Raw genomic sequence first — 20,514 nt, 5'->3', positions numbered from 1 at the left:
GGACCTAGACACTGTGATAGATGATGCCATGTGGGCGTATTGCTGTGCTGGTACGCGTCGAATATCATTGCATGGCAAACATAGACTGATTCATTTTAAATATATAAATAGAGTCTATTATACGCCAGAGAGACTGCACAGGTATGGCCTGCGGGAGGGGTCGACTTGTGATAGATGCGGCCACCCAGCGGCAGACTTCATCCACTTAGCGTGGGATTGCCCTGGTGTTTACAAATTCTGGGACGCCATCTTTCAGAAGATAGGAGAGATGGTGGAACGGGATCTTACTCCAGACCCAGCAGTGGCACTGCTGGGCTACTCTAGAAAACTACCGAGGGCAGCACGTAAACTGGTGGACATGGGAATGATGATGGCAAAGCGCAGGGTAGCAATGTGCTGGATGCGGGGGCCCTTACCCACAGTGGTGCAATGGACACGCGACATGCTCTACTGCTGCACGCAATCAGAGACTTTTAGTGAACTGCTCCCACCGCGGAGTAGGCCAAAGAACTTCTGGGGACTATATACAGACTATCTCGGAAGGGGTGGAGTGGCTGTGGAGACGGGGACAAACAACGAGACGAACCCAGGCACCGCTGCTCTCTGAGGAGATTGGGGGACAGCCTACAAGAGATCGACGGGCCTCATAGACAAAAGGGTAGGAGAGATACAAGATCAGAGGGGGACTGGTGGAAGGGGGGACATAATGGCCATTAACTGACAAACACCTGTCTGATATGGGAAATTCGGAGTGTAGTATCTTTTGAATGGAGACTTCACAGCAAGGTAGTGTGTACGAGTATAGCTCTCAGGACAGTGACTGACTGGACGTCTCAAAGGTTACGGGTAGGGGGAGGGGAGGGCGTTGGTTTAATTGTTTAGTTTAAGAAGAAAACTAAGTATTCCCAGATGGGAAATGAATAGGGGAATTGACATACAATAATGTATCATTGGTAAAATATATCGCACTGCAACTGCTGGACACAGCGATGCCCTGCCTCCGGGATGTGGGATAAGCTGTCATGTGACGTTCCATTTAGAGTGAATGCAGCCGGCCTCAGGGTTGTAGGCGCACAGCTGTGTATGTCACCATGTGTTATCAGTTACAAAATAAAAAAAAAGTCCCGCATAGTACTTTACCTCTGTGTCGATTAGGGCAATAAGTCGATAGTTGCTTGGATTGCTCCATTCGCCCTGTATGTAAATCGGACTTATTATTGAACCTCTCCAGGATGATGGACATATTGCTGTTTCCCTGATTTCCTGAAAGGCTGGCGCCAGTGTGTCGCTCCAAAAGTCGGCGCCTTGCTTGTACATTATTGGCGGGATTCCATTGGGGCCGGGAGCACCCTCTAGTTTCCCTTTTGAAATTTGTGGCTTGATCCTAACTGCTGTTGCTGCGTGATTTTTTTTCTTTCTGTTTAAGGTTAGTTTGAGGCTTGTTGTTGCTACCTCCTCTGGATTTGCGGTCTTGCTCAGGGGCGCTGTCGAAATGTGGTCGTCCTATACTTCATATTTGTGTGTTCCAGTTTTGCAGGTACTTGGATTCATTTCAATTATCCGAGTTCTACCTCTGGGTGGATCCCCCTCTGGGTTTTTATCATTGAAGTGATTTAATATGTAATGTGCCCATTCGGGTTCTGATATGTATGAGTTGATTCCTTTGTGGCCTGGCCTTTGGAGGCTATGGATTGTTTTCCAAAATCGTTCAATTGCCTTTTCGTTTCCCAAGTCTTTTTCTTTAGCTGTGCCTTTAGGGTTCGCAGCTCTTTTTGCAGGGCTTCGTTTTTGATTGTTTACGGAGCTGCCTAAGGATCTGGTTTATTTGCCGTTTTAGATTTTTTATCTCTGGTGGGATTACCTTACCGAATACATTACACGGCGTATTCCCTTTTCGGGTTTTTTGCTCTGTGGCGTGTGTTGTTCTGAGTACCGTTACGAATTCTTCTCAAACCTCTAATGGGTTCTTTGTCAAACTTATTATCTGGTGCAGGATTGTTTTTGCATTAGTTGTTAATTCTTCTGCTTTGTCAGTCTTGCACCTTATTCGTCTATAATTGGTGGTATACTCTGTGCCGATACTTCTACTTGCTTCCGTATCATTCCTGCTGGTGACACCTAGTTTCACTTCTAGTGGCAAATGGTTACTTTGGCCGTTCTCTCTAAACCTTGAACGAGCTTATTATTTCAAACAGTGGTTGAGGAAAAATATGTTGATGCTGGCGGTGTATCCTCTTTAAATCGTCCGTTTAGTACTCTCAGGTTTAACTGCTCAAGGTCTTTCACTAATTGATTTGAGCATCTTGTTTGCTTGTTTGGAGAGGCTGTGGATTGGTTTGGTATTCCCCACGCTATGTCCATTCCCTGTGATATTTCATCATCTGATTTCTCTCCAAAAGAGGTGAAGGTTAAAATCACCTGCTAGAAGTATGTTCTCCATTTCCCTTTCCTCCATGAGTTTTACTAATTCGCTAATGAGTTCTCTTGCCCCTTTTTGTCTGTGCTTGGGGTGTATGTATATATTTATGATGTGTAGTGGTTGAGCCACCTGATTATTTTCAATTGTTATTGCTAGTGCCTGTATCGCACTAGGAGGAGTGATTTTTGCATTGATTTCTTCCATTGTTCCGATTGTTAGTATTGAGGCGAATGATGCCAGGCCTCCTGAGCTGTGACCATAGGAAGAACCTCTAGTTGCTGGGTGTATTTGACTTGTGTATCCTTGTAGGGGTATCTCTTTCTCTTCCCAGGTTTCTTGGAGTAAGATGAGATCAAATGATTTTAAATAGTTTGATGTTTCTGGGTCCTCCAATTTGTCAGAAAGACCATTAATGTTCCATTGTGGGAAAAGAACAATCCCTCAATTGTCTGCTCGCAACAGGAACATGAGCCACATTTATGATGCCCGCTAACCGGTGCCAGGCCCAGATAGTTTCTAAGCGTTGGTTGAATCACTTTTGGTAGCATGGCACGAACCACATGATTGGCGATGCTTTTATTTTCTTAAAGGCGAAAAGAGGTCCATTAGAAAAGGATTGATCCAAATTTTTGATCAAATGCCAATTTTGATAATGATTATTTTGAAAATATTTGAATTGGGGCAAAATGTGGAGACAGACCATCTTGTCGGTAGATGACTGTTGTTTTTTTGTAAAAGTGACTCCCGTGGTGTCCACCAAGCCCTCCTCATGGCATTCTTCAACAGTTTTTTGGGGTGTTTAATTGTGTTGCTTTCGTGCACTGTAAATCCTAAAGAGTTGTGTGTTTAGTGTAGAAGTGCACTTGAAAGACTACTGTGCAAACTTTATTGTGGTGTTTGGTTGTTACCCCTGGCTTTTTCTAATTGACTGAATAGGTGTTCGTAGCCAGTATGAGGTTGTGGTGTATGGCTGGTGTATAGTGTGGGTTATAAATGCTTGTGGATGGGGTTTGTTAATAGTATGAAGGAATGTTGGAGAGTGCGGTCAGTTTGTATCAATAATAGTCTGATTGGTTGGATTGAAAATGTGTTTTATTATCACTTCTTTATAAAGTTTTGATGTATATTTAAAGGTATATTCTTTGAATCAAAAAGATAAAAGAATGTTGAAATAAATTTGAAATAATTCAATTCTAGAAAAGGGCTGTCTTAGACTTAATTTTTATGCACTAGTGAATGAAGGTTTGATATAATATCAGCATTGGCAATTTCTTGTTGTTTTGTGTTTGATGGATCCTGGCTTTTTGGGGACAAGGCAAACTCGGCCCTAGTGAAGTTCAAGGACTTTCAAGCTACGGCCAGATCCTTGGGCCTCTTCTACACCTCGTGGCCAGTCTAGCTTTTGCCCCTTTTGTGGCAAACAGAAAGAAGTTCCAGCTGCGTCAGCCCTATCCCTGCCACCGTCCTACTCAGACTTCCCAAGTTGTGGAGGGATGTGGACACGGTTGATTCCATTAAATTAATGGAAGCCCTCGGCAGCCACAGCCTCCAAGCACTCCTAGTCTGACTCTGCAAGACCACACTACTCTAGTTGGTGGGAGATTCCATCATCATCTCCCCCACTGAAATTCCATAGCATTGGACAAGTGGGTATTCTCTGCCTTTCCTTTCTTTTCCTCCTCCCATTCTGCCACAAAGAATGGCTGGCCGCGGATCATTTAAAAGTGTACCAAGAGGAAGTTACAGCTCTCCTGGCCAAGGAAGCTATAGAGAGGGTCCCTGATTCAGAAGTAGGCAGTGGCTGTTATTCCCACTACTTTCTGATTCTGAAAAAGAACGAAGGGTTGAGGCCCATTTTAGATCTTCGACTGTCAATCTCTTCCTCAAAAAGGAGAAGTTCAAGATGCTTACTTTATCTCCGGTCTTGTTGGATGGTAGTGATGGACCTGCAGGATGCGTATTTTCACATCCCCATCCTGTCGGACCACAGGCATTACCTGCGGTTCAAGGTAGGCCATGAGCACTTTCAGTTTACTCTGCTCCCCTTCAGCCTTACCAGTGCCCCTCGGGTGTTCACCGAGGTGATAGCAGTGGTTGCAGCTCATCTGTGCAGTTTAGGGGTGTCAGTCTTCCCCTCCCTCTACTGGCTTTTGATGGCGTCCTTACCCCAGGCTGTCATCTCCCACCTTTAGACTTCGGCAAACCTCCTGCATTCGTTGGGGTTCTCTATAAATGTGCAGAAGTCACACCTGACTCCTTCTCAGAAGCTCCCTTTCATCAGGGCTGTTCTGAACACAGTTCATGTTAAATTTGACAAATGTTTCAGGGTAAAGAAAGATTAGTACCATTTTTTAGTGTCCATCTCATGTTGTTGGAAGCTGTTGTTGGATAAATTATGGGCAAACTCTCTGGATCCGTGCATTGAAGCAGAGCTTTGTAGCACCTAGTATGTGGGATAGTCCTACTGGTCCTGTCCTGGGACCCCCCTCTGTCACTAGTCTCAAAGTGGAGCAGTGAGTGGTGGTTTGAAGCACAGGGCTTGTAATTTGGATGGAAAGGTTAATGAGGTGGTGGGAGACATCCTTGCATAGGCAGGTTCCATGATGATAGAGATAGATTTGGGTAGCAATACTGCAGAGCCGTGCCCCTGGGTTAATAAATAGATAAACCAGACATGAAAACAATGTAAGACATTGCACACGATGTTGCACATTGCTACACATGATGCCTCATGTTACGTTTGGTGTCAGTCTTTACATCTAGCATGTTACAGATCACACGATATAGCATTTTGCATAATTCATGACTTTAGATGAAGCTTAACTCCACGCTCCTTAAGTTTGTTCTATAACCTTAGAAATGCTGGATCAGAATGATAAAAATGGTTTAGCTCAATGTATGGCCTTTTGTATCTGGGCGATGTCATCATTGTTCTGTTTCCACAGGACGAGCTAGGGGCCCAGGCGATGGTGAAGAAGCATCTTGTGATGGAGCAGGCATTCGATGACTATGCACAAACCATACATCAGTTGGCCAATGCCAGCAGGGATATGGTGTTGAATGGCCACCCTGAGAGGTCAGTATAAGTGTTGTAGATTTTGGGCTGTTATTGATTTTATAATGTTAATGTGATGTACAGTACTAATGCACTGTGACTATATTGGTTTTGGGTACACCCTTGTGTTATTCTCAGTACTCCCTGCAAAATTGTCAAGAGAAGGCCCACGGGCCCGAGGTGAGGCTGTCACTTAAAACTAGGCCCGGGCAGAGCTCACAGCGTTCCACGGAGTTACCAAGAAACTCCGCAAATTCCATGCAGTAACACAAGCATTGCACAACCACGCTGCGTGCAGGACACCGTGCACAACGAGAAAACAGAACTTAGTGCTGGGCAATGGATGAAATGGCTGTTGCACCCCGCTTTATGTACAAAGCGGGGCATGCACAGTGCCCCGCATTAGGTGGGGGCACATGTGGAGCGTGCACGGTGCATGGCCACAGTCCGGAGTTTGCAGCGCACCCCTACTTCAGACCATAACCTGTACTATCTCACAGGGCAAACACAATGTGTAAATGAGACCTGTCGGGTATTACCACAATTTGTAAAAACTGCTAATTAATTTTTCACTCAGTAAATCCAAACCTTGAGATGCCAAGAGCTTTCTGCTTACCTTAGACATCGGCAGGCTGGCCCAGAATATTTTAACATTACTTTCAGATTAGTCCTACGGTTATGGCAGGTGCTTTCTTATATCTTATGTAGAAACTCATACATTGAACATTTTCTGTCATTAAATTGAATATTCTGGAATGCTTAAAACCCCTATGTGCAGAGACATCAGCATAAGTTCAACATGCCTTGTCCAAGTATGCCTGACATACCTTAGCAGAGGTCATCATGTTGGGTGCCTATTTTACATTTTCAGGTCGGAATCCCTGGACGCTAGCAGCCTATTCAAATGCTGAACTTTGTTTTTAATATTAGATGAGTAAACCATTTACTTGACCTTTTGATTTCATAGTGATGAATGTTTTAATGCTAACTTCTTTTGATCACCTTTGAGTGTTCCATACTCTCCTGTGAAGGTGCATTTCCTGGACTTCAGTTTCTTTTTAAGTACAGGTAGCTCTTAGGGATAACAGTTTGTTTTAGCAGTCTAGCCCATTTGATTCGGTTCTAACCACGTTTTTAGGTCTCGCCTGACCCAGCGCATGAGCTGGTCTGGTAAGACTTTTAGTGAGGGCTCAAAAAATGCTACCATGGCCAGCCTAGAGCTACAGTGCATGTGCACGGGCGCACGCTTAGGAGCAGAGGCACCATATGGCAAACCTCATCATGCTCATTAAGTGACCGCAATCACTTTCACTTTTGCCCGCGATCACTTTCGCGGCGCCCCTTTGATGTTCTCGTTCAAAGAACATCAAACATCAAAGAACATGTTGTTGTGTTAATGCTTTGCTGCGCCCGTTTGACTTACAATGTGCTTTCTCTTTCCACAAACTCGATGTTTGTGTTCCTTTATTTTGATATGCTTTTAGTATTACTGTCACACACACAACACTACAACCACACACACAACCACACGCACAACCACACACACACACAACCACATACACAACCACACACACAAACACACACAACCACACACACAACCAACCACCCACACAACCAACCACACCCACACACACACAACCACACACACACAACCACACACACACACAACCACAACCACACACAACCACACCCAACCACTACCACACCCAACCACTACCACACCCAACCACTACCACACCCAACCACTACCACACCCAACCACTACCACACCCAACCACAACCAGACACACACACACAACAAGACACACACACACAACCAGACACACACACACAACCAGACACACACACAACCAGACACACGCACAACCAGACTCACGCACAACCACCCACACACAACCACAAACAACCACACACAACCACACATACACAGCCACACATACACAGCAACACATACACAGCCACACACACACACACACTACCACACAGCCACACACACACTGCCACACACACACTGCCACACACACACAGCCACACACACACAGCCACACACACAACCATACCTACAACCACACAAACAACCACACACACACACCCAACCACACCCACAACCACACCCACAACCACACCCACAACCACACCCACAACCACACCCACAACCACACACCCAACCACACACACCCAACCACACACCCAACCCCACACACCCAACCACACACAACCACACACAACCCCCCACACACAACCACACACACACACAACCACACACACAACCACACACACAACCACCCACACACCCACACACACAACCACCCACACACAACCACCCACACACAACCACCCACACACAACCACCCACACACAACCACCCACACACAACCACCCACACTCCCACACACACAACCACATCCACACAACCACAAGTACACACAACCACAAGTACACACAACCACACACACACACAACCATACACACAACCACACACAACTGCACCCAACCGCGCGCACACACACAACCACACACACAACCACCACACACACACAACCACCACACACACACAACCACCACACACACACAACCACCACACACAAACACAAGCACACACAACCATACACACAACTGCACCCAACCGCACCCACACACCCAACTGCACCCACACAACCACACACACCCAACCACACACACACACACAACCACACACACAACCACACACACACCCAACCACACACACACACCCAACCACCCAACCACACACACACCCAACCACACACACACCCAACCACACACACACCCAACCACACACACAACCACACACACACAACCACAAACCACAACCACACACCACAACCACACACCACAACCACACACCACACACACACACACAACCACACCCACAACCACCCACAGCCACCCACACACCCACAGCCACACAACCAACCACACACAACCACACACAACCGCACACACAACCACACACAACCGCACACACAACCACACACACACACAACCACACACACACAACCATTGGCATAGCCAATAGGTCTCGCTTTTGGGACCTTATAAGTGTTTAGCCATACAACAGTTGATGTGGTTGCACCAAGGATATTGTACTGCTTAACTAAATACTTAGAAGGTCCCAAAAGCGAGACCTATTGGCTATGCCAATGCTTGTTCAGTGTTGTCATCTCACCATTTCATTTTCACAGTATGATAGGTTATTCAAAGACTGGATTCCTCATTCAATGCTGTGATATTTGATAGATGCTTTAGATAATACTTGATTATTAAGTAAAGAAGCTTTTGCACTACCATGCTTTTGTCTTAGGGAACCAGAAAGCAGGGATTCGGTAACTTGTGTCCGACAGAGAGAGTGGGACATACTAACCTCTTTTCCCTCCATGCTTCCTGGGACTTTCCCGTTTCATAGCTTGGTGCATACAATTCCGTACAAAGTTTGACATGGCAGTCCGCCAGAATTTCTCAATTTAAATCTTGTATTTCTGTTGAGCTCAGGTTTTCTTAATAGTCTTGTTTTTTGAAACATTGATAATGCTGATGCCTCGTATGGAAAATACAGTGTAGGGGTCAGAGGTGAACTCACCTCATGCAAGTAGACTATCATGTCCTGCAGTCATTAACACACATCACCAAAGACACTGAGCTTCCAACTAATTGCTATTTATTGACAGTCAGATGGCATTCAGTTCCATGATGGAAGAAAGTGTTTGCAACATTTGCATGGGAGTTTTGAGCAGGAACATGATGTCAGCAATCTGTGGTAGATATTTTTTTTTAATTGATGTCCACTATGAGGTCACAATTTATTTCAATGCGGTAATTCCCTATATAGGGACAAACCTCTACGTAGCTATTGTTACTTAATATGTATATTACTTCATTCTTGCACAGTCACTCCTCCTGTGTTTTTTTCAGTGACCGCATTACATTGCGCCAAGGGCAAGTAGACAAGCTCTATGCAAGCCTGAAAGACCTGGCGGAGGAGCGACGTGGCAAACTCCAGGAGCACCAGCGCCTCTGCCAGCTTAAACGTGATGTAGATGACTTGGAGCAGTGGATCTCTGAACGGGAAGTGGTAGCAGCTTCCCATGAGCTTGGTCAAGATTATGAACATGTTACAGTGAGTATTGATGCCGGGCGGTAGCAGCTGTAGATCTCAAATGCAAACCTGCACCAAACTTGGTAGAATATAGAGACAGACGATGGTACCTTGGTGACCTTTGAAGGACAGTGAAGAGAATGTCAAAACATTACATTTGTTGAGGACCCAGAGATTAAGTTGTTACTGGCTTACTTGAGGCCATGCGGTATCCCTTTATATTTTTGCGGGGGAGGCGTTTGGCAGGTTTGGGGAGTTTACTTAAGGGTGTGTTTTCATCAGGTGTCTGCATGAGGTGTGACATCTACAGGGAGGTCAGGGAGAACATTAAAGCTGTTTGCTTAGGGGCCCCACAAAAATACTATGCGGTTTAAAATGATCTACCTAATCCTGAGCGCATTGCCGTTCACTTTCCTCCAAGTGTGACATTTTAGCCTGGACTCTGGTTATTACACAGCATTTTGTAAAGGTGTCGTATTTCTCCCTCTTAGACTATACAGGTCATTTCAGAAGCAGTTTGTTTATGTCCATGATGATTACACATAGCATGCATAAGGGTTGTAAAGGTAAATGTCCTGAATGCACTTTGTACACATATATAAAAACTGGAAGAGTTGAAGCTTGAAGAGTGAAGAGCATGGCCAATCAACTGTACACAGAATAAATGAAGCAGGAGAGATGCAGTTCCGTTGGTTGATTTTCATCTATGATCTGTAGCAGCAGTGGTCAGTGCAATGTGGCATTCAAACTAAATTGTCTCCTAAAATTTAGGAGCCCAGAAAAGGAGAGCAAAAAAAATGGATCCACTCTATAATAATTCTGCTTATTTATTTGTGACATTAGTTCAAAAAGCATTACCAAAGCCAACAGTTCTCATCTATACGAGCGTTATTGGCTTCGCCAATGTGTTTTAGCCATGTTATACACCAGCATGGCTGCTGTTCAGCATTGGTAAAAGTTAGTGGCGTAGAAGAGAGCGGCATGGATTCGATTATAGTGTCGTGGAGGTCAGTAGAGTGGAGTATCATGGAGTCAGGTGGCAAAGTGTCGTAGACTGGAATGGATTAGCGTGTCATACAGTGAACTGGCTTAGCACGGAGTAGTGCCAGAAAGTGTTGTAAAGTGGAGTAGTGGCCTAGAGTAGAGTGGACTGGTGTAGAGTGGAGTGGCGTAGAGTGATGTAGAGTTGAGTGTCTTGGCGTGGCATAGAGTGGAATAAAGCAGAGTGGTGGAGAGTGGAGTATCGTAGAATGTCTTAGTGGAGTGGCGTAAAGTGGAGTTGTGTATGGTGGAGTGGCATAGAGGTTGGGAGTGGAGTAAATTGGAATGGAGTGCTTAGAGTGGAATGGAGTAGTGTACTTTGGAGTAGAGTGTTGTGGAGTGCAATGGAGTAGAGTGAAGTGGCGTGCAATGGAGTAGATTGAAGTGGCGTGGAGTTCCAGAGAATGGAGTAGTGTGTCATAGAATGGAGGGTGTTGAGTGAAGTAGAGTGGCATAGAGTGGAATGGTGTCGAGTGGAGTATGCATGGTGTGGTAGCACACCGCCGTTACAGATAACACATTTTCAAATGAAATTACCATTACATTTGCACAAACATACAGTTTTACTGATGTTCGAGGCATGTGGGCTGTTGAATTCATATCTGTGCATAGATCGCCGCCTAGTGTTGGGTCCGGATGATTGCATATTGTTGTCCTGGAAGAGTCTTCGAAGTATCACGAGATAGGTGGCTCCTCCCCTGGACTACAGTGCGCATGGGCATCCTCTCCATCCTCAGATTGGTTTTTTTCGCCATTGGGTTCGGATGTGCTTATCTTAGCTCAAGTTAGGAAAACTTTATTTAAGGCCAAAAGCCTTTAGATATCGTCGGTATTGTTTGCGTTCGGTATCGATAGATTACTATACTTGTTCTCGAACTTATTCTGAGTTTCGGTCCGAACTCCTATCGACGAACGAAGATGGAATCGAGGACTCCCTTCAAGAGATGTCCTCTATGTCACGCAAAATATCCACACGTTGATGTCCATCCGGTGTGTAACAAATGTTTATCACCGGATCATGATGAGACCAGGTGTATGGCCTGCGCCCGGTTCCGGTCAAAAAAGACCGTTCGGAATAGACGAGCGGCTAGATTGGATTGGATATAATCAGGAACCACCATCCTTTTCTCCCGCACACTCGGAGGCAGATGCAGGAGAGGGCTATACTGAGGACACCACTTATCCTGTGGATAATGACCCTGATGACCAACAGCAAGACCAGGATCAAGCATGGGGAGACCCTAATGACCCAGGAGACCCACAAAATGCTCCTGACACTCCTCTTTATAATATAAAACCATCTCCCACTGAAGATACTGCTGCTTTTAACGCCCTCATTGAAAGAGCGGCAGCCAATCACGGAGTGGAACTTCATTCGGACTCTGTGGAGGAGGATTTCTTGGTGGACACGTTCTCCACATCAGAAAGAACGGTCAAGACTCTACCAATGTTAAAAGGGGTTATTAAACATGCTAAGGACATCTTTAAGGAGACAACCAGAGCACGGGTATTGAACCCGAGAATAGAGGAAAAAATACAAACCAGCCCCAGGGGACCCAATGTACATTAAGGGTCAATTGCCGTTGGACTCCATGGTAGTTTCTAATGCTCGCAAGAGAGCTAACTCGCAAACTACCGGTGATGCTCCCCCTCCGGACAAGGAGTCCAAAGTGCTAGAAACATCAGGAAAAAGGATAGCAGCACAAGCAGCAAACATCTGGCGCATTGCCAACACTCAGGCACTCCTGGCCAGATACGACAGGTCACACTACGATACCCTAGAAACACTGCTAGAACACCTACCAGATGACTAAAAAGATGGAGCGGAGCTCCTCATCAGAGAGGGACAACTCATTACAAATGCGTCCATCAAATGCGCACTAGATGCAGCTGACACTGCAGCAAGGGCAATCAACACTAGTGTGATGTTGAGGAGGCACGCATGGCTGAGAATATCAGGTTTCAAACCAGAAATTCAAAATAATATCTTGAATCAACCAGTCAACCCAGACTTTTTGTTTGGCCCCGAGGTTGACACTACCCTAGAAAAGATTAAAAAGGACACAAACTGCGAAATCTATGGGGGCTCTACAGTTGCAGCAGTTTCGGAGTGGCTCCTTTCGTCGTCCCGGGAATAGAGGAGCAGCTAGAGGTCAGGGGTCCCAGCAGCAGTACAATAAAGGAGGTACCCAGAGTACCTATAATAAGAACAATAGGGGTGGATATCGTGGATCCAGCACCAAAGGCAGAGGACGAGGTCATAACAACACCAGGTCCTCAGCCAATAACAAACAGTGACGTCTTGTCACTGCCCCGACCACATAACACCGGTCGGGGGGAGACTCCAACAGTTCCTGCTAGTCTGGAGATCCATCACCACAGACAGGTGGGTCAGAGAAATTGTCCAGTACGGTTATTGTCTGGAATTAACATCCAGTCCACCCAACATACCACCAAGGCACCGTCCTATGTCCGCAGAGCACTTGGCATTATTGCAGCAGGAGGTACTAAGTATGCTGCAGAAAGGAGCCATAGAGCTTGTGCCTGTAGAACAACGAGGGTCAGGGGTGTACTCTGTACTTCTTGATCCCAAAAAAGGACGGGTCTCTCAGACCTATACTGGACCTGAGACCTCTCAACCAATACATTCTGTCAGAGCATTTTCATATGCTCACCCTCCAGCAAGTTCTGCCGTTACTCAGTCAGGGAGACTTCCTAGCAACACTGGATTTGAAGGATGCGTATTTCCACATACCCATACACCCATCACACAGAAAATATCTCAGGTTCACTCTTCAGGATCAGCATTATCAGTTCAAAGTACTCCCTTTCAGAGTAACGACGGCGCCCAGAGTCTTTACCAAGTGCCTGGCAACAGTGGCTGCACACTTAAGGAGACAGCACATTCACGTCTTCCCTTACCTGGACGACTGGCTTGTTCAGGCAAAGTCAGCCCAGCAGTGTGCCAGCCACATATCCCACACCATTCACCTTCTTCATAGCCTAGGATTCTCACTAAATTATCCAAAGTCACATCTTCAACCCGCCCACGTACGGCAGTACCTGGGCGCGACCATAGACACTCTGGCAGCCAAAGCTCAGCCAAATTTAGTGAGGATCAACAGCATGCAACTGCTGATAAAAAAGTTCAGACCTCAACACTCCCTTCCAGCGCGAGTGTTCATGCAGTTGATAGGCATGATGGCCTCCTGCATCTTCATAGTCCCGCACGCAAGACTACATATGCGCCTGCTTCAGGAGTGCTTGGCACGTCAATGGAATCAGACTCAAGGACAGTTGAAAGACCTAGTGTTGGTGAGCGGTCGGGCATACAACTCTCTGCATTGGTGGAATCCACAAAACCTTTGCAAGGGCCGACCGTTCCAAGAGCCTGTTCCACAAATAATACTGACGGCGGACGCGTCTCTCCAGGGATGGGGAGCTCATGTACTCAATTACACAGTGCAGGGACTATGGACGACACAGCAACAGAAGATGCACATCAACCTTCTGGAACTGATGGCAATCTTCCTGGCAATGAAGGCATTCAAAATACACTTGTGCAACAAAGTCGTGTTGATCCGGACGGACAACATGACTGCCATGTACTACATACAGAAGCAGGGAGGAACACACTCTCCACAGTTGTCTCATCTGGCTCAGAGCATGTGGAGGTGGGCCATTCAGAGGAACATGTTCCTCATGGCAGAACACCTCCTGGGCAAGGACAACCAAATGGCGGATCTGCTCAGCAGACACAGCCACCAAATGCACGAGTGGGAGCTACATCCATCAGTACTCCAACCGTACTTCCAGCAGTGGGGTCATCCAGAGATGGACCTATTTGCCACAAGGGAAAACGCAAAATGCCAAAGCTTTGCCGCCAGGTTCCCGCATCCACAGTCGCAGGGTAATGCGATATGGATACCGCTAGTGGCACGCAAACTAAGGCAACACTCACTGACACTCATCCTGGTTGCTCCAATGTGGGCACGCCAGCCATGGTACACCACGTTACTAGAACTTTCCGTGGTGCCGCCTCAAAGACTGCGGCTAACACCCAAACTTTTAACACAGAACCATGGCGAAATTCAGCACCCAGACCAGCAACAGCTGAACCTGGCGATCTGGCTCCTGAAGTCTTAGAGTTTGGCTACCTGAACCTGCCTCCAGAATGTATGAATATCATCAAGGAAGCCAGGAGACCCACGACCAGAGCTTGCTATGCGGCTAAATGGAAAAGATTTGTCATTTACTGTAAAAACAATGACATTAATCCGCTGGCTGCATCCATTCAGAACATCATCTGTTACCTGCTACATTTATACCGATGCAATCTGGCATACAGCTCCATCCGTATACATCTAACCGCAATAGCAGCCTATCTTCAGAACAGGCAGCACCTCTCTTTATTCAGAGTGCCTGCCATCAAAGCCTTCTTAGAGGGACTCAAAAGAGTGATTCCTCCAACACACCCACCGGCACCGGTGTGGAACCTGAATGTGGTCCTCACCAGACTGATGGGTCCACCTTTTGAACCTCTACATTCATGTGAGATCCAATTCCTCACCTGGAAAGTAGCTTTCTTAGTGGCAATCACTTCGCTGAGAAGAGTTAGTGAACTCCAGGCACTAACCATTCAAGAGCCATTCATACAGGTTCACGCAAATAGAATTGTACTACGTCCCAACCCCACCTTCATGCCTAAAGTGATATCGCAGTTCCACATGAATCAGACTATTGAACTGCCTGTTTTCTTTCCAAATCCAGAAAATGTCGCAGAGAGAATGCTCCATACACTAGATGTAAAGAGGGCTCTCATGTACTATATAGACAGAACAAAGGATTTTAGGAAAACAAAACAACTGTTCGTTGCCTTTTCTCCACAACACAAGGGCAACGCCATTTCCAAAGCAGGGATAGCCAGATGGATCGTTAAATGTATTCAAATTTGCTATGAAAAAGCTAAACGCACATTAACGATTCCCCCAAGAGCCCACTCAACACGAAAGTTAGGGGCGTCAATGGCTTTCCTAGGGAACATTCCTTTAGAGGAAATATGTAGAGCAGCCACATGGTCCACTATACATACATTTACTAAACACTACTGTGTAGATGTACATTCAAAACAGCAGACAGCTGTAGGACAGGCTGTTCTCAAGACCCTTTTTCAGACTGCTGCAGCTGACACGGGCAGCCGCCGCTAATGAAGGGACTGCTATATAATCTATGCACAGATATGAATTCAGCAGCCCACATGCCTCGAACCGAATATGCTACTTACCAGTATGCATCTGTTCTTGGCATGTAGGGCTGCTGACATTCAAATCGCCCACCCTCCTCCCCGGCGCCTGTAGCGGCTGCAGCTCTCAGAATTACTGTATAGCATGGTCATCACTTACTGTATCTACTCCATCACTGCCACAATGGCGAAAAACAATCTGAGGATGGAGAGGATGCCCATGCGCACTGTAGTCCAGGGGAGGAGCCACCTATCTCGTGATACTTTGAAGACTCTTCCAGGACAACAATATGCAATCATCCGTACCCAACACTAGACGGCGATCTATGCACAGATATGAATGTCAGCAGCCCTACATGCCAACAACAGATGCATACTGGTAAGTAGCATATTCGAACACTATACAGCACATAAACGACATGTGAAAATCTGCATCACCTACGGCCAGATGTACGTAGGGTATGGTTTGCGATTTCCAAATAGCAAATTTTTGCAATTCGCTATTTGGTGATCACAAACACCCATGTAGAAATGTGTGTTTAACTCATTTTACGATTACCCATGGGTTGCAAATAGACCTACTACCTCACTTATAATCATGAGGTAGGTCTTGATTCCAATTCAGATATATTATGAAATATTTGTACAGTTACAAAAAAAATTGGCAGCTGCAGCCTTTCCCTCTCACACCCAGGGCTGGCTTTAGCGCTAGAGGTGCCCGTGGAACAGTCTTCATTGGTGCCTCCTTCTCCATGAATTCCCTCAGTACCACTTTCCAACAGTGCACCTTATCTTTCAATAGCCGCTGTCCAACTTATATTTCAATTTTTTTTATAATGCTACTCTTAGTTCATTCACACTCAGTTCTGTGAACTGTATGGTACTTTGCAGCAGGCACATTAACCCTCAGCACTACTTTATGATGAGCCAAAATTACCACAAGACAAAATTCTGATCTCTCGCCAGTAGGAATATTAATCACCAGAGTTATCGTGACCTTTCTATTGTGCCTGAAAACTGTTGGACGCACCAAAAAAGTTCACTAGCTTTCAAACCAAAAGTTATTTTCAACCACAGCACCCCCCACTAAAGTCGGTACCACCCTAAAGCCCTGCTCACACCCCCAAATTTCCAGTAAGATTGTCGCATCAATCCTTTCACTTTCCAGTCAGAGAAAGAAAAGTAAACACCAACCTCCCTTGGAAAGACATAGCCGAACATTTGACCTCTGTCTTTGAAGGCATACCAAATGTTACAAGATAAAAACTAAATTTAAAGGTAGATTTATTGCTCATTCACTTCTGAACTTAAGCATGGTTATTTTGGGGGTGCTTTAGCGCCCTCTGCTCCCCTATTTCCAGCGCCTATGGCGTGGGAGTGGAATTGAGGAAGAGAATTGTTTAAGATATACTATTGGTAAAGAGCACTGACCAAAATAATCAACCTCTTAGAAAGAACATTGTTCCTCACTGACATGAGATATTGATTAGGTGGCAGTGGCAGAGATAAGTAGAATCAGTCATGAAGAAAGAACAGGACGCAGGAAAACCTTTCCAAGAGATACAGCACGTTTACTGCTTCCTGAACTAACATACACAGGAGAAAAATGAAACCTATGGAGTACCTCACGAAAAAGAAAAAAAAATCTCAGAAAGGGAGCACTTGTAGAAGAAATCAAGGATACAGTCAGAAAGGTAGTAAAAATCCAGGAGACAGTCAGAGAGGTAGTAAACAGGGTATGCTCCACGGGATGGACAAAGACATGCTGGACAGCCAAAACAAAGCCAGCAAATATAAAGCAGGCAACTGTGAGTTACTAAACACAATCCCAATGGTAAGCCATTAGCGGAATGTATTCCTAGAAAAGCTTTCAGCATGTTCACAATGGGTCTTTGCAATCATACAGCTGTGCAGTCTGGTAGGCTTAAACCTAAAAAGGTGAGGTAAGGAAAATCTGTCACTTCAGAAAAGCGATAATTGTTGAATAAGAAAACATATCTCTTATCTGGTGGACATTCTTCAGAAATCGAACATCAATTCAGATGATGTTGTTTTAAATGTTTGCTTTTACTGATTCTTTTTGGATCTCAAACTAGTAAAGTCTTTTTTTTCAAATTGGAATCAAAATTAACATTTTTAATCTAGTTTGCTACCTTTCTCCGTCTTATCGGGTGTCAAGAGAACAGTTTTAAATTATGTTGTCCCATAGTGCACTGAATCCTTCATACTTCACGTGTTGTGCTTGCACAGTATATAAAGTTCTGTGAAAACATAAAAACAAAATGTGGACAATTAGAGAGCAAGCTGGTAGGCAGAGACAGGAGAGATTGAGAAACAATAATAATAAAAATGGCACTACTGTGCAGGACAAAAAAAATAGTTATGTTAACAAAACCAACAACAAATTGTGAGCAAGCCACCCAAAAGTCTTGACACTGTCCTATTATGAATAAGATAGCATCAACATTACAGGATAAAAACAAAATGGTAACAAGCATTGGCATAGCCAATAGGTCTCGCCTTTGGGACCTTATAAGTGTTTAGCCATGCAACAGTTGCATAACTAAATACTTATAAGGTCCCAAAAGCGAGACCTATTGGCTATGCCAATGCTTGTTTTAACTGCTGCAATCTATTGAAGCCTCACGGAGAACATCAAAGCGGCCGTGCGGCCGCGAAAGTGATCGCGATCAAACATCAAAGCGATCGCGATCAAGCGCGGCACGCGTGCCCGCGCACATGCACTGTAGCTCTAGGCTGGCCTGGTAGCACTTTTTGGAGCCCTCCCAAAATGTCTCGCCAGACCAGCGCATGCGCTGGGTCAGGCGAGACCTAAAAATGGAGTACAAGTTTGAAGAAACAAATGAGATTTGGGAAACTGGAGAAATAATGAAAAGGATGATAGAAACAGACTAGACCTGGTTAAAAAAAAAAAAGAACAAGCATTGGCAAAACGAATAGGTCTTACGTAGGAGACGAGAACTGTTGGCATTGTCAATGTTTTTCAGCTGTGTTTTACAGCAGCACTGCTGCCATGCAGCATAGCTGAAATGTAAAAAAATAATTTCAAGAGTGCAATGACTAGGGTCATAGTGCTTTTTAAAAAAAAACTTATTGCGGACAGGAAGATGGGTTGCAACACGGAGGGGTGGGAGGCAACGCGGAGGGTTTGAGGAAAAAGTATGTGCCATCACTCGGCCTACAGTGTCCTCACTGTAGCACTTTTTTTCTTATGGCTGGGAGGTGCAGGCAGCGACACAGACAACCGAGGGAGGTCAGGCGGGTGGGGGCAAGCCATGACACAGGCAATGGAGGGCGGCTAGATGGATTCAAGCAATACACAAACCGCGGAATGAGGGAAGGATAGCGGATGAGGACAAACACTGACAATTGGGGACAAGCTACTCGGGTGAAGGAGGGCAGGTGGGGACAAGCAGCACGGATGAGGGAAGGACGGCGGGTGGAGGCAAGCAACGCAGACAAGGAAAGGAGGGTGAGCGGACAGCCTGTAGTACAATATTCTGATAGAGACTTCTAGCAGCAGATTCCTCACCTTTTGAATATTCCCTAGAAGTCATACTGGATCCAGAAACTTTTCAGAATTACCTCTGCGTACCGGTAGGTAGCACCGCACTTATGCTGTTCCCCTTCAGAAATTGTGTGGAGCCATATAGGCACCACTTCCACGTGCTGATGTCAGTTCCTTTCTTTCCGCGCCACCAGCTGCTAATCTGGAGCTACCTTTCCTCCCTTTGAGACACTTAACTTGATTTAGCAAATTATTTTGCAGTGTGCAGGATATTACTTCCCAAAATGTCTGGCTTTAAGCCCTGTGTGGACTGTCACAAGCAAATGCCTGTGACAGATCTTCACCAAATTTACCTGTGGTGAAGCTCCGACTTTAAGGCCTTCAGTGACTGCGCATCGATGAACCTGAAGGCCATTCAAGATAGTGAGGCAAAACTACATTGGCAAGTACCAGAAGAGTCTGCAACAAGACTGGTCCAAGTCGAAAATTTGGTTCTGGTCCCGTTTGAGATCTAGAAGTCGACTGAGTCATTCCAGGGGTCAGTCTCGATCTAGAACTTTGGGTAAGTCGAATACATTTTTTATTAAAAAAGACATTTAAGCTGGACTTGGCCCCTTCCTGCCACACAGATATCCCTGGAAAGGCACAAGAGTGGTACCACACAGCTTGATCTCGCTCCTGAAGTTGTTAGACTTCGGGCCGATCCAGCAACTTGTTCCTTAAATCCTGAGATTCTGTGGCCATCCACCACTCGGAAGCAGATTGAGTTCTGTGAGGTCATGCTCCAACTCTTTGGATCCTTACTGACTCCCTCTAGCGAGCCTGCGGGCACCACAGAGCCAAGAGGGTACCCACCTATATTACTGCTGGCAGGTACGTCCTCGGTGCCTGCTGGCCCGATTGAGCCCACATCTTGGCTGCCTCTGGCTCAACTCTCAACTACACCTCTTGTGCGACAGTCTTCACTGGTTCCTGATTCTTCAACACCAATGCCGGAAGACAAGGCACCAGTTGTCCTCTTCAACCACCACAAAGTGCCCAGCAGTTTAGTGATCAACACCATGGTGGCCACCGGACCACCCAGTCCACTACTTCCACCCCTGCAGCCCCACAT

General features: G+C 45.7%; 1 protein-coding gene across 3 annotated transcripts in view; it reads left to right on the top strand.

Moving 5' to 3' along the window:
* The window catches only part of SPTBN2 (spectrin beta, non-erythrocytic 2), a 935,599-nt gene that overhangs the window by 793,089 nt on the left and 121,996 nt on the right, over window positions 1-20,514 (top strand). For all 3 annotated transcript variants that reach the window (XM_085625501.1, XM_085625502.1, XM_085625503.1), the window contains 2 exons: window positions 5,365-5,495; window positions 9,405-9,609. In XM_085625501.1, the coding sequence (XP_085481627.1) occupies window positions 5,365-5,495; window positions 9,405-9,609 (336 nt within the window). The remainder of the gene's footprint in view (window positions 1-5,364; window positions 5,496-9,404; window positions 9,610-20,514) is intronic.

The sequence above is a fragment of the Triturus cristatus genome, chromosome 9 (assembly GCF_964204655.1).
Source record: "Triturus cristatus chromosome 9, aTriCri1.1, whole genome shotgun sequence".
In the NCBI taxonomy this organism is placed as follows: Eukaryota; Metazoa; Chordata; class Amphibia; order Caudata; family Salamandridae; genus Triturus; species Triturus cristatus.
This window is presented reverse-complemented; position numbering and strand designations above follow the sequence as displayed.